The sequence below is a fragment of the Triturus cristatus genome, chromosome 11 (genome assembly GCF_964204655.1).
Source record: "Triturus cristatus chromosome 11, aTriCri1.1, whole genome shotgun sequence".
Classification (NCBI taxonomy): domain Eukaryota; kingdom Metazoa; phylum Chordata; class Amphibia; order Caudata; family Salamandridae; genus Triturus; species Triturus cristatus.
The window spans coordinates 284,760,677-284,776,510 of record NC_140594.1 but is presented as its reverse complement, the minus strand read 5'-3'; the positions used below and the strand labels follow the sequence as shown (position 1 = coordinate 284,776,510).

General features: G+C 45.3%; 1 protein-coding gene across 8 annotated transcripts in view; it reads left to right on the top strand.

Annotated features, from left to right (window-relative positions):
- MTMR3 (myotubularin related protein 3) overlaps window positions 1–15,834 on the top strand; it is a 1,575,327-nt gene that overhangs the window by 1,198,059 nt on the left and 361,434 nt on the right. For all 8 annotated transcript variants that reach the window (XM_085633882.1, XM_085633880.1, XM_085633884.1 and 5 more), the window contains one exon: window positions 6,809–6,954. In XM_085633882.1, the coding sequence (XP_085490008.1) occupies window positions 6,809–6,954 (146 nt within the window). The remainder of the gene's footprint in view (window positions 1–6,808; window positions 6,955–15,834) is intronic.

Here is a 15,834-nt window from a genome sequence, read left to right as displayed (position 1 = left end):
CCCACTCTTAGCTTCGTGGGGCACTCTAAGAAAACCGCGGCCTGTTGTTTTGGGGTCCTTCGAGGCTTAAGACCTGTCCTGAAGTTTTTTGATCCCCCTACCAGGCAGCTGGTGGTTCAGGCAACAGTAATATCTCGTCTAGATTATGCCAGCTCTCTCCTGGTAGGGGCAAACCAGGCAGAAATCATCCGCCTTCAACGTGTCCAAAACGCCGCAGCTAGAGCCATAGTTGGCTTGCCCAGGTCCTGCTCTGTTTCTAGTACCCTTCGATCCTTGCATTGGCTACCGGTTAAAACAAGAATTCATTTTAAAGTTTTATGTTTGGCTTTTAAGATCTTGAAGGGATCAGCCCCCCGGATCCTCTCGAATCTCCTGTCCTCTTATGTCCCAACCCGCTCTTTGAGATCATTGGGCCAAGCGCTTGCGGTGGTCCCGAGGTTTAAGCTCAGCCGAGTTGGGGGCCGGTCCTTCCGGGTAAAAGCAGCAGTGCTTTGGAACTCTCTTCCGATTGAGATTCGCTTGATGGAAGACCTTCTTTTGTTCCGTAAAGCTATAAAAACCTTCCTATTTTAATTTTCCCCCTTTACTTGCTGCGCTCTTTTTTCTTTCTCTGTCTCTATGCTCAGTGTTGCTATGTTTACCTTGTCATGCGCCAGGACGCCCCTTAGCTGGGGCAGCTGTGCGCACTACAAATATTCATAACATAACATAACATAACTTTCACTTTCACGGCCGCTTTGATGTTCTCTGTGAGCCAATGCTTGTTTACAAATTGAGCACAGGGCAAAATCTCGCTTAGGCTGCTTGCTTCACCAGTGCAGCTGACATATTTGTTTGTGCTATCTGCTCCTAACTATCTAGCAACTCATCCGCCCGCTCTTCTCTGTCTGCCATTAATCTACCAGTCTCAGCCTCAGCTTCTCCATGGGCAGTCAAGCTGCTGTCTTCTAGCATTCCACTTTGCTTTTCATTCTGATTCATTCCAGGCAACTTTTTCTGAATTATCACGAGCCCTGTGCTAGCCATCACCTCTCAGACACAACCCGGAAGAGCACACATGCTATTGCACTGAAGACACTCTCTCATTGTCAGGATGGGGTCTGTCAGATGCCAGGAGCCAGGGTGTCAAACCGTGAGCGGCCTCTGTGTCTTTCCCCGGGTAAAACTCCAAAGGCTTCAAAACCAATAACTCCGACCCGCTCGTGCACGCACCAAGCTTTGCAAGAGAAAGCAAACGTGTTTTGGGGGCCACACTAATAGGAGCGAACACTTTATAGGTGAAACGACAACTTAAGAGCACCCCAACAGCAGAGGTACTTACAATGGGCTCCCAGTGTCTGCAGACGCATTAAATGACTGTAGACTAGTGGAGCCAGGCCATCGAGCCCTCTACCTCTGACGTGCCTGCTCAGTGTGCAGAGCCTAGAGAGATGCTTTGCAACTTCTGGGCATTGTTGCTGTTACACCTCGCATGACCAGGGCAAGAGTGTTGCACCCGTTATACTGTACTTTTTAGGCCATTACAATACACATCATGAAATAAAATGCAGCGTTAATCTCATTACATGGCCATAAATGATTTGCTCCATTCATGATAAAGAGTCACACAAAGTGCCACTCATGAGGAATTAAAAAGTCACACATAAACACATTGCAATCATAGAAATGTTACACATACACAACCTAAAAACGAGGCAGCTGTGAATAGGTGAAAAAAGGTTTGTAAAGCAGTCACTGTCTGTTAGGGTTTCCTCTGTTTCCAACACTATAAGCTCAGTGTGCATACAAACGTTTCATGTTTATGCTGTGGTGACTGGCTTCCTGGTTGATTCCTGTTGTCATGGTGGCATCTTGTATGAAGTGATCTTTATGAACAATACCTGTATGATTTTGCGTCTAGAATTTCTAACCCGATATCTTGGACGTGCAAGGATTCTAGAAGCATTTCCTCTGCTTGTGGCTTTGGGAGCTTAGACTGCCGTCGTGGTACTTGATTATTAGCCCTTAGAACCAGAGTCCCACAAACTCAGTCTGTCCATCCCTTACAGACACGTGCTGATTTGACCATTATTATTTTTTTTATTTTAAGTGACAGTGCCTGAATAGAGCGCTGAACATGCTCCCCCTGGGAGCCCTATTGGCACAGTGGAAAGCTGATACATATGGTTTAATGTCACCAACACCCAAACAAAGACATTTCACATTCTTGGCGATGCTTTTCCTGTCACAATACTGAACAGTAACTACCTTTAATGTTTTTAATTTATTTGCTTTCTTGTTTGTACTTCTGCCTTCCCTTGTTTTTTTGAGTTCTCTAAATGGTTAACATGGTACGTGCTTCAGAGGGGGTATTGACGATTTTAGAGTCAAAGTTATTTCTGCTGTCAAGTTGCGCTCAGTGTTTGTTGTATAAAGTGCCCTAGGCAGCGCTAGGCTGCTTTGAGGCACACAGCCGGAAAGACTATTAAGGAGGCATTGTAGCTGACAATGCGTGTTCCTCAACTCCGCATCCTTCTTAAAACATGTCTTGTGCTGGTTGTCTAACTTCTTGTTGGTATGGTAGCACTGTACATATGTTTAACAGTACTTAGTTTAGCGGTGAGTCAGCTGGTCGGCCACAGTGGTGCCATTTGAATTTCATTTGGTTACAAGTGGCAGAGCGGAGCTTTCTTGTCGGAGGTATTTTCTGATCCAGCTTTTTAGTTTGTCTAGGCCACTTTCCCAGTAAGATGTCGTTTGTTTCAACATTTAATCACATGTCGTGTTTGACTTTGCTTCTGGATTGCCGCTTACAATTGATGCCTGTGGCAGAATTTGAATAACTTCTCCTGTCTTTTTCAATTTTTAGCAAATGTATATAAAATCGGTTAAGTGATTGCTCAGCATTGTGCTTGGTCCTGATACTGAAAAGCCCACTCATAATGTGTGTGACTTATCAGTGCAATGCTTCTTTAGACATTAGAATACAGTAAACATAAATATTATAACATTGTAGGGAATTAAAAAGCATATTTTATGGTTCCATCATGTTTGTTTATTTTCTGATTTGGTGGTATGGGCATGTGCCAAGTTTCTGTTCAAAATGGGTTTTTTTTCTGTGTTGCTGATGCTTGTGTGTATGGTGGCTCCACGACATAGAGTATGCAAGGGTACAGGTGCTTGTCTTTGTGGAGATGCAGACATGTTTTCATCCCATGCAGTCCAGGTCAGCAGCTCTAGAGCAGCAAACGCAAATATGTTTCAATGTCTTTGCTTAGAGACCACCGTTGTAGTGGTCTCCCACACGGGGGCCTATGTTACGCCACTGCTCCCACCTCTGAATGACATGGCAAATCGTGGATCAGTGCTTCCTGAAATGTCTGTTGCATTTTTTAGTTCTTCTATGGAATGTAGGGTGGAATAACAACAAGCATTGGCATAGCCAATAGCTCTCGCCTTTGGGACCTTATAAGTGTTTAGCCATGCAACAGTTAATGTTCTTGCACCAAGGATATTGTGCTGCATAACTAAATACTTATAAGGTTCCAAAAGCGAGACCTATTGGCTATGCCAATGCTTGTTATCCTTACATTCTGAAAGGATGGTCCTCAGGACCAGGGCTGCTTTCCTACCTAAGGTAGTTACTCCATTTCATCTGGGGCAGTCCATTACTCTCTCTGTGTTTTATCCTCCCCATCACCCTTCCAAGGAGGAGGAGAGACTTCACCGATTGGACCCTAAAAGAGCTGTGAGCTTTTATTTGGATAGAACATAGGATTTTCGTTTGAATGATCAGCTCTTCGTGGGCTATATTGGACATTCTAAAGGCAAAGCTGTGCACAAGCGCACTCTGTCGAGACAGATCATCTTAACCATCAAGATCTGCTATGCCCTGGCTGGTAAGGTTCCGCCTGAGGGTATTAGAGCTCTTTCTACTAGAGCTAAGTCTTCCACATCTGCTTTGGCCAGGGGTGTTCCGGTTGCAGACATTTGTAAAGCCGCGACTTGGGCCTCCCTCCATACTTTCGCTCTGTCTTGCAGGACTTTGGTATAGGAAGGTGGACACCCTCCTCCAGGAGTGGAACTGCTGTGGGAATCCATTCACAAGGTGAGGAATCCACTGGCAGATGTATCCATCAGAAGAACAAGTTACTTACCTTCGGTGGCGCTTTTTCTGGTGGATACAATATCTGCCTGTGGATTCCTCACTGACTCACCCACCTCCCCGTTGTCCACCTTTGTATACCTTAAAGGATGTCTTGCTTGACATGTTGTTTTACATTGTATCTCTTTCTATCTTGTACACTTTTAGGAAATGCTTATGTTCTTTAGCTTTCCTTTTGTATATGTACTATGTATATTTGTTCGAATGTTGTATACTGTGTATACTTTGAACCTGTTGTCGGTCCACCCGTTCGCTTCGGAGGCACGGAAAAAATGGGTGGAACTGACGTCATCATCACGCCGACGTGGCTCTCTTGTGGCTCCGGTGACGTCATACGGAGTCGTGAGCGGAGCTGAGGTATTATGACGTCCACGTTGGCGTGGAGAGCTGGGGAAACGATTCTGTGGAATGCTGGCGCAGGGGATATTCACAAGGTGAGGAATCCACAGGCAGATACTGTATCCACCAGAAAAAGCGTTACCGAAGGTAAGTAACTTGGTCTTTTCAACCGATGGCGACACATAACATTGGACAGATGGGTGTTAGATGTGATCAGTTACAGTCATACTTTAGAATTTATCCAAAGACCACCAACACTCCACCAGGGGAGCCCACCCACCTTATCACCATCTGCTCCAGTTTTGACCATGCTACAAAAAAGGAGCAACAGAGAAAGTACATTACTCCCAGAAAGGAATGGGTTTCTAATCTCGTTTCTTCTTAATAAAAAAGAAAACAGGGAAATGGCAACCCATTTTGGATTTGCAGAAACTAAACAAATACATGAGGAAACATTCCTTTTGCAAGGTAACCCTTCAAGACATCCTGCATCTTCTCAATCACGGAGGCTACATGTCAACCTTACATCTACATAATACTTTCATATCCCATTCTTCCAAAACATTGCAAATTCCTGAGAATCAGGGTAGCCGCTACTCACTATCAATACAAAGTCCTTCCTTTTGGGCTCAAATCAGCCCCCACATTTTTACAAAATGTTTAGCCCCATTGTCAGCTCGCCTAAGACAGAAGGGCTTCCAGTTTTTCCCATACCTCGAGGATTGGATGATAAAGGCTCCAACTGTTCATCAAGCGTCAAATGATAGAGCAGGTTTTCTGACATTGTTCAAAGTCTTCGGTCTAAAGGTCAATCATCAAAAATCACCAGTACATCCATCAATGAGGTTAACATTCCTGAAAGTAGTTCTGGATACAATCCAAGACAAAGCATTTTTATCATAGGAAAGGCAAAAAAGACTCGTACTACTAGCGCAGACGCTACTGAAAGGAAAGTCAGTTTCGGTAATGCCTGTTAGTCTCTTCTAGGGATGATGTATTCTGCCATTTCACTGGTAACTTATTCCCATATAAGAATGCAACCTTTACTGGACGAATTGGACAAACAATGGTTTCAAACACAAGTATAATTTGACGACCTAATCCCGATCACTCCAAACATGACAGCAGCTGTACCCTGGTGGACAAAAGCCATCAGTCTGTCATTGGGACTAACATTCTTACACCAGATACCGAATACACATTTACCTCAGATACTTCCTTAGACAGTTGGGGCGCCCACCAGCAACATCTAAAGAGAAGTGGAAAATGGTCTCCACGCCGATGATGCTGTATATAAACTTATTCGAACTGAAAGCAATTTCAATAAGTCTCCAAGCATTCCTGCCAAGGACAACAAGCTTGTTGATGTTGATCTGCTCTGACAATACCACCAGTATGCATTATGTTAACAAACAAGGGGGCAGAAAATCTCTGGCCCGATCCAAAGAAGCACGAAGAATTTCAAAATGGGTATTGAGAAACCAAATAACAATATGAGTAGAACATGTTCCTGGAACAAAAAAACATTCTGACGGACATATTGAGCATTTCTGGCTTTCCAAGGTAATGATGTTTGCTTAGTGACTGCTAAGTTCCCAGTTGCTAGATGGATGTCACTTACCACCCACTTCTGTACTTGAGCTGGAGCTGGACCTTCATGTGGTGTCCCAGTGTCACACTCAACTAGGGCAGTGGCATTCTACAGGTTGTACCTCTCAAAGATGTATGCTGATCTATGTGGACGACTTTACAGGTATTCTATGAGGGACTATGCTTTAGAGGGTTCTTTGCAAACCATGCAAAATATGTTGTGGACGTTCTTTCCAACCTTTTTATTTAAACTGCCTTATGCTGCTTAGACCGCCAGATTTTCATTCTCAATTGCTGTGGAATCTACTAACAAATAAAGAACAAGAAAGAAGCAAGAAGTAAGGACTATTTAATTTGATGGTTACATGTTACTCTTTAGTCTGTATTTTTTTTCCCATTGTTGACACATTCCTGCTGACTCCCTTCGCTGTCAGTGGAAAAAGACACAGGAAGGTATCTAGAGAAGGGATATAGGTGCAGAAAAAGGATTGTGTCGCATGTGGCACATGCATTACTAGTGCTCAAATCTCTGAATCAACAGCTCTAAAAGCAGTTTCTGATCACGCTGTTCAGTGGTAGGGTACCCAGAAACTGATAATGTTAAAGAGCCTATGACGCATAGTAATAGTCACAATAAAGGTAATTAAATTTTTTGCTGGTATGAGCATCTATCTTGTATGCCTTTGTGTATTTATTTAAGTTTTTCTAATTTACGTGTGCTTTACTTCTTTGCAGGTGTTGTATCCTGTGTGCCATGTGCGGAACCTGATGCTATGGAGTGCAGTGTATCTCCCTGGTTCTTCTCCCTGTACCCCAGCTGATGATTCTGGTGCACCATACCCCATCCCTGGCTCCAGCCCTGAAGAGCAACTCCTGGGCAGGTGAGCCTCCATCCCAAATATCATTCATGTGACGTAAGATCAATGCGGATAGTGGTTGGATCTGTGTAAAAAGAACCCTGGGTTCAGTTTAAATAATGTAGCAGAGAAGAACATATTCACCTTTATTCCTGCTTAATGTAAACTGAAGGGAATCCTGGATGGCAGGGAGCATTTATGCAGTGGTGGTTTGTTGCGCACTCCTAGGTTTTGAATCTGGTCAAGTAGTAATCATATGTTTCTAATTACTAGTGCGTATATAGCGTGCTGGTCAGGAAAATCATACTGCTTGAATTTGCAGGTGTAATGATGCACTTGACCCTTTCTGCACTGCTGTAAATGAAGACATTTTTCTAATTTCAAAATTTATACCACTGTTTCATGTAAACGCTTTGCACATACTAATCATGCATCAATACACCATTTATCGTATTTTTATTTTTGTTTCCATTTTGTACAAATTACACTCCGCTAATGCAAAATGTATACTTATCATTACAAAAATCTATTTCAAAGACAATTTGTACAATGTTAATAGTACATGTCTACAATTAACAAACTATACATAGAATTCTCTCTCAGAGAATGTTGCCAATACATTTCGGAATAAATGTATCCCATTTCAGGGGTGATGTAAATATAAACAATAAATAAGCTTATTAATCTATACAAGAAGGAGCTGGCATGCTTCATACATCTTACATGCAAGCTTAAAATAATTTACAATATGGTCCATAATCCAGTAGTCCCAAGCACCAATGTTCATGTGGTTATCGTGCGTGTCATGCATCTCAAGCCACAAAACTAATTCAAAGAAGTAACATAATTAAAGATTACCAATATTCTGGTTCCATAATCAATGCCAGTATGAACCACTCTATAGTACACCTCAACAGCGTGGATTGATGGTGATTATTAGAATAGTGCTCTCAATAATCCAAATGTGCTCTCTAAATTACTCACAAGACTGTTGTTCAAACACTTACTGAGAGAAACCGTGAGTCCTCTTGGTAGCTTAATACTAATGCGTGTTTTAACCTGCGAAAACAAAAGACAAATTCTCACCAAACCGTATTATCACACTGTAACCACGAAAATCACCATAGACTCACAATCTAAGTACCTGGAGTCTCCTTGTGTCTACCCGAAATTCCAGTGGTTCACAGGTTACACACACAGTGTGTTTAAGCAATGTCCTTGGATTCTGGAGGAAGTGGTAAAGATATATCCAGTATTAGATCGCCACCGATGCAAAAGTACTCTATTGCAGTACCTGCTAGAAATACAATTCAAACACTAATCCACGAATCGCAGTTCTCACCTAATACGAAGATGATCTTCGGCCTCGTACTCCACATTCTGGTTAATGGATGACGGCGGCCACGGTCCCGAATCGAACAAGATATACTATGCTGTCGTGGACCCAAACGAAGGGCAAAAGTCCCGCGTAGGTGTGTTTTAGAAAAAAGCTGGGGGCCATCTTTAAATGAGTGGAGTTCACCGGAGTTAAATGTTGAATGATAAGCCTTGTGTATAACTTGGAATAATGTCGAGCGTGCACGGAATAGTTTGAACTATGACCTAATATATGCCACTCAAAGTCATATAATAGTTGGAATAAGGCGCAGCGGAAAAAGGCTAATGTTGAAAAAGCTGAGGTCGTGATGAAAGCCATCTAAAATCCTTATGCACATTAAAGAAAGGTATGACCCAATTGTTACTGTGAAACAAAAGAAAACCCATCTACATGAATGGGTGAATACCTGATTAGAATGTACTGCCCGAAGTACATCAAAGTGAAGTTGACGTGAACCACTGGTAAACACAGCAACTTTGATCCTTGATCAAACTGGACACAGTGCAAATTTCCAAGTTAACGAAGAGGTTCTATGTGAATGATAGGAGATTAAAATCTAAAAATCTATGATTTAACACTCAATACCTCTTTGTACTGAGGGGGATACATGTACCCATGATGGCTCGAGCCATGAATCATACCGCGTACTTCTACATTTTGTCCTGTCAGTGAGTATGCAAAAATAAACCTAGTCACATTCTAAAACCCAAAGACCTTAATCCATCAACTCTTCAATAGTTTAGAAATGTGAGTGTGTTAGTAACTCAACTCAAAACTTGCAATAAATCACAACCTTGGACTTGTTGATAAAAGGTTAACATAATATGCAGATAAGCATGTTGGGTGTAGGTATCTCCAGGTCCATGAATGAATATAGAAAATATCCCTCAAATTCAGAACATTTGATATATCCAATAAAGATGTGCCTTATCTTTTTGTGTACGCGTTAGTTCTTTGTTTATTGTTACTCTTTGAGTTGAGCATTTATGCCTATCACAAAATAGTTCACAAAACAATAAAAAGGAAGCCTCAGTGCATGCTTGGGCAAACCAGCCACTGCTCCACCTCCTACAGTGCCTTCTGGCCTTGTGAGACCCAATTCCAAACTCTGCCAAACAGATGTCCTGGTTATTTTTTGACGAAAGAATTATAGTTAAGTGTCAAATCTGGAGAAGTATCTTCTGTATCCCTAGCTAGCCACTTAATATTTCTTCAGACTGATTGTATCATCAGCAAATGGAAAGGAAATCCAATGAGAATCTTAGAATCTGCAATTGGACCACATAAATTAGGAACCATGTCTACGGTCTTCCAGTAAGTAAACCATCAACATGTAGCTCAATGTGCAGGATGGGTGGCTAGGCAACACAGCATTAGAAGTGTGTGGAACCAGAACAGGCCAGCAAATACAAAAGAGTAGGACCGCTCCAAACACAGCAGAGTTCTGTAATTGTTTTGGTGATAGTAAACTGTCTGTCTGTTTCATCTCAAGAGTACAAGAGACAATGGTGATATATGCACAGTAACACTCCAGTGAATGTGTGTGCTCTTTGGTGTAAAGTTGGTATTAGGTAAAGTTGGAACCTTTGTCAATGACATGTCGGTAGCTTACTCAGTAAATAGCAGAATCCAGAAGGCTAAGGGAGGATTAGGTGATTGAGCAGTCAGGAACTCACTTTTTCACATCTGGGCCCTTCTTGAAAGATATTCCTGGCAGCCTCATGTAAGCCAAATATATTTCCCCAGTACCTGGGGAACTTTGAAGGGCAGGAGAAATAAATTGAGAAGTTAAAGGCAGGGATTAGGTTTCCTTGTAAGTGGTGTCAGGCGTACTGCTGGCAATAAATAGAGAGGAGGTAGGCCCATCTCATAAGGAGGCTGGACATCATATTGTTGAAATTGCAGACACTTCCAGGGCTGTTTCTCTGTCTTCTTGGGAGATTTGGCCAGCCAAGTGAGATTTTATGTCGAACACTAATTGACCAATTAAGTCTATGATTTCTGTTAAACTTGCAATTGAAATGGTGAAGCCTGTTTTATTATCAAAGTTACCCTGTACCTCTGTTGCATGAAGAAGTCAGCAGAACCTGATATCTGCAGAATAGAAAGAAGTGCTTACTCAAACTAAGGAACAGCTAAGGAAGAATTGTTGTCCTGCTAGTCCAGTCCAAACAAAGATGTCTGAACGGGGGGGGGGAGGGAGGGGGGGGGGGGGTACGGTAGAGTAGTACTGGAGGGGTACACTTGCTGCATGTTTTTCAGCTACACAACAAGAAAGGACCTTGAAGTATGGACCCTATAAGTTCCAAAATGCTCTTATCTGATACACTAACGATGTGAGAGGCGTCCCAGCACATAAGGAGTCTAAGGTGCTTAAACAGGACATCGCCTGGTGCACTTACATCTCTATATTTAATGTTAATACCTCACCCCATAGAGAGTACAATTTTTGCCTACTTAATAATTTTGCATCCACTCCCTTGACCAGTGTGCACCAAACCTGGCAAAATGTATGATCACAGTTTAACATTTGAGTGTGACAAGTAATAAAACAGGAGAGGTCCCAAAACAAGAGACTTTTCAATTTAAGATGGAAATTGCTTTAGGCGACTTTTTAAATTGAAAAACTGGTAGATGAAAATCAACCACATTTTTAGCCACTGTGGCCTTCCTGACATTCAGTACCGTTTTCTTGGTTTCATGATTTTCTTTGTCTAACTTCTATTAATTTATAAGCAAAAATGTGATTGAGCATGGGCCATTGCTTAACATCCATAATTGTTTCAGAAGAATTTAATATTTCTTTTCAAAACAACATAAGTTCAACACAGTGCAGGAACGCTTCAGTGTTAGTGGACTTTCAAAGAAACCAAAAAATTGCCAACACAGGTTTGCCAGTGCTGCAGGATGTGCATAAATGGTGGGGCTTATGCAGAGCTTTCCTTGGTCTGTCGTGCTAAGCTGAATTATGCAAGAAATAATTGCTGAGCAGTTGAGCAGAACTCTCTCGGCCCGGCCCGATCTTCTTTTAAAATACAGTGCCCCTTTATGCCAAAGTGTATGTCTTCTTTTCTGCTTACCTTACCTAAGCCCCGGTTAGGAATGGTCCCAGACCCAAAGTTGAGGGCAATATGAATTTGACAGTAAAGGCAGTTGACAACTGCCCCAGTGTGATGCTGTGCTGCTGGTGTTGTTTAAGCGACCATAAGAGCTGACACAAGTTAAAAGTTGATCTTGCCAGTGATGTCAATTGATGATGTCATTTGTGGTATCTGCAAGAGGCCTTGAGCAGTGCATTTGGGGCCAAGTAATAGTTGGCCACTGTAGGAAAGTAGGATCTGTTTTTATGGTTACCCCTTCTTTTTTCGCAGGGTCTCAGTGAGAGTGGCTCTGAGGCTTTTTTTGTCTCCTACATCATGCTTGTGGACCAAACTAGGTGGCACATGGCAGGCTCTACTGGATTCTGGAGACTCAGTGGGCTCCGCACCAAGGGAGCCTTTCGGATTCAATCCAGGTGTTGGAGGAGTCTGCAACAGCTCTTCAGTTGTAGCTGCTGGACTGCAGTTGCCCCGGTGGCAGCCCCCTCTTCTTACACCACCCAGAGCTAACAGTTGTGACAGATGCATTGTTGCCTGATTTGGGAGGTCATCTGTGGGAGGTGGAGATTATAGGACTGTGGTCTTCGGTGGAAGCCTGACTCCACATCAACTTTTTGGAGTTGTGGGTGATTCCCTCACCACCCAAAGCATTCCTTGCAAGCATCAAGGGGGATTGGGTGCCCCTTCGCAGAAAACACCACCATGTGGTACTGCACCAAACATCGCGTAGTCAGGTCGTGGGTCCTGTTCCAGGAGGCTTTGCACCTCAGGAAGTGGTGGAATGTCAAGGGATTTTCCTGGTCGTACAGCACATGGCAGGATCTTTAAACACCAGGGTAGAGAAACTCAGCTGATGTTGCCTAGCGGATCACAAATATTGGCTGCTCTCTGAGGTTGCACAGGATGTCTTCTCTATCTTTTCACCACTGCAGAGAACGTGCAGTGTCCAAGCTTTTGTGTGCTGGAGTTCCCAAGAGTTCTCACTCAGACTCCTGTGCCCCTTCCTGCTTCTGCCTCCCCTGCCCAGAGTTCTGGGGGAAGATCAGGAACAACAGTACTCAGTTCATCCTATTGACTCTGGATTGGGAAAGGAAAGTGCAGTACCTGGTGCTCCTGGCCATGAGCATTTGCCCTCTGATCTGGCTGCCCCTTCAGGAGAACCTCCATTTGCAGAAGCTGGGCGGGGTCTTGAACCCTAAGGAAAAAGAGAGACTGCATTAGCTAAATCCAAAGAACGCCCCAAGTGTCTACATCGATGGGAGCAGAGAACACAAGGGTGGGCGATCAGCTTTACTTTGGCTTCTCTGAGGCAACGAAGATAAGAGCTATACAGAAGAAGACCATCTCCAGCTGGATGGTTCTGTGCGTTTCTTCAAAATCTGGTATGGTATGACCAAGAAACAGCCTCCAGAAGACCTCAGCGCTCATTTCACCAGAGCAGTCTGCTACAGCTGCGCGTTTGCGTGATGTTCCAGTCATTTGTCAGACTGCTCTATGGATATTGGTTCACACATTCACAAACACTACTGCTGGATAGCCAGGTCCAGTGGATAGGACAAATTCACCTGATCTGATGGAGACGTCTAGCCGCAGATTCCTTAACTGAGAATATCCCCAGGCATCATACTGGATCCAGAAAACTTTCTGCAGCAGCACCTCTGCGCAATAGGGGGCGGAACCGCACGGCTCCGCCCTAACGTCGTCCACAGACTTGACGTCAGCGGAGCCATATATGCCCCTCCCGGTGCGCTGACGTCAGTTTTCTCCTTTTCCGCGTCCCAACTCGGATCCTGGGAAATCAGCAGTTCATTGGCCTGGTTTTTAGGCCTTTTTGACAACTTCGGTGTTACTGGAACAGTGTGCAATGCCTTCGGGTTTTAAGGCTTGTGAAGCCTGTGCGCGTCAGTTGCCTGGCACTGACCTGCATCTCATCTGTATGTGGTGCCTCGGCGTGCACCACGACTCCAAAGATTGCGACGCCTGTTCGAGAATGAAGCCCAAGTCCCTCAGAGAACGCCGTATGAAACTGCTGGCCGCACGTCTGTCCAGTCCAGCACCTTCGCGTCGGCGCTCTACCCCTCTGGATCGGACTCAGTCCAGAGGTCGTTCCCGCGAACGTCGTTTGATGGCAGGTAAGCGCAAGTACAGGCGGCAAGCACGAAGGTCCTTCTACCATTTGCGTACTGCTGGCGCCTGCTCCTCTTGCTCTATGCCAGGTAAGGGCACCCGGCAGTCGCTTCCTCCATACCCTCCTTTTCCGGGGGTTGGAGTGACGCATGCCCAAATTGAGGCTTACTCTATTGCACTCCTGTCGTACTTTGGGACCCCACCTCTCCCTGGAGTGTCTTCGGGTCCCAAACAGGTGGAGGGCACTCATGTCGGGTCCTCGCCAGCAGATTCTTCCTCGGCGCGGCTGTGTGCGTCGACTGGTTCCGGAGGAGATACGACGCCGACGGGTCACGGCCCAGTGGGTCCTCCCAGTCGCCCGTCTAGCCCACCCCATCAGTCTTCGCATAGCACTGAGCGGCTTCCTGCGCTGACGGAGGCAGTGCTGGCCCGACGCCCGGCTCGACACTGGCTTGACCAAACGTGCACATTTTGCAGTCGGATCGACGTCGGAGGGCGTCCGGGTCAAGTCCCCTCTGGAGGTCATCGACGTCCAGCCGACTCCGACCCGGTCCCACAGTCCGAGCTTCCTCAAGAGGTTGCTGCTCCCCCGACTCCTTGGACATCGCTGCGACCTCCACACGGTGTCGGTCGGCGCCAATGCCGGCAACAACGCATCCTTGTCAAGAGGTTGACGCTTCTCTGGATTACCCGGGTCAGGGGCCCCTGGTGCAAGTGCCTTGTGTTGCCTGGCCTTCGGGTCAGTCTTCGGCTTCTTCACTTTTGTTGTCTAGTGGACGGCTTAGTCTCCAACCGTCTCCTACCGACGGCTTATCATCGCCTAGCTGGATGGCAACTGAAGCTGGTGCTGCTTAAGCATGTGCCATTCACAGGGCGGCTACTATTCTTGATTTTCAGGCTCCTGTGGCCCCCCTGCTGTCTGATCCCTTACTGTATCTGCTCCATATGGAGCCAATTGAGGTGGAACCTTTGCTGCCATTTGGCGGCTCTTTATTTGACATTTTGCGTGGCACATGGGCATGGCCTTCTTCTGGTGACCCTGATGATATGGCTATTGCTTGTAGGCACCGTCCTGCTCCGGGTGATCCACTCTGCTCGTCCACTCACCCTACGGCTCAGGGACTCGTTGTTCAGGCGGCCTTTAACTTGCAGTCTTCATCCGCCTTGCCATTATTACCTCCCACTAGGGAGTCTAGGTGGCTGGATGCGTGTTCGCCACCTTTTTGCCGATAACAGTGCGGGTATCCGCGCATTGAATACTGCGTGTGTGTTCGCGCGTTCATCACCGACCCTTTGGGACTTGGTCGAGATCCTTCTCCCTTCTATTACAGAGGAGCCGCGGTCACAGCTGCTTCGGCTTCTGCTTGATGGCAGGGGAATGTCGCAATTTTTGCACCGTTCTTCCCTTGATGCCACTGACTCTGTGGGACGAGCTCTTGGTCGGTCTTTGGCTTTGCGCCGCCATGCATGGCTGTGCGACAGTCGTTTCCCAGATAATGTTTGGGGTGCCCTCAGAGATCTACCGTTTAATAGTGTGGACCTTTTTGATCCCCACGCGGATTCGACCGTCTCCCAGCTCTTGTTCGGGTTGCCATAACTTTGCACGGTTCTCTGCCTTATTTTCCTACACCTCTATCACAAACGTGTATAGTAGTTTCCCCGATTGCTGTCCATGGCTGTTCAGCTTTTTTTGATTTGTTAGTTTTCAGCCGTATGGCTGGTTTAATCTTCTGTTCAGTCCTCTGACTGCGTGTTTTGCCCAAGAGGAACCCCTTATCAGGGGTTGACACTTACCATATGTGGGGTATGTGCTGGTGCTGGGCGACTGCCTTGCCTTAGTACGCTCCTATGGAGTATTCCTCACGGACATCCTTCGGGAGTCCCTCCCTGTCTATTCTCCTGCGTTCCTATTGTTAACACTGCTCTGTCGCACTTCGGGTGCCTTTGATCCCGCTTGTCTGTAGTGCTTCTATTCTTGCTTTTACGGCTCACACCGTCCCCGCCGCTGTGCGGCAATGCTTAGCACTATTGGTACAAACTTGGGCACACCGCCCTTATTTGGCTAGTCCTACAAGGTGCAAGCTTAGCATTTATATCTCTGCTGTATGTGGCCTCTTTTCTCACCACTTCTCCTGCAGCGGTTTTTTCCACATTCCCTGCTGTCCCGCACTGGTGTTTCCACTCTTCTGCTTATATCATACTGTGATCTTTCATAGGGCGGATTTCTTCGGAATACTTGCTTCTTGTGGTCCGGGGCACTTACATTGGTCCTGACTGTTTCCACTGTCATGCCTCTAGCTT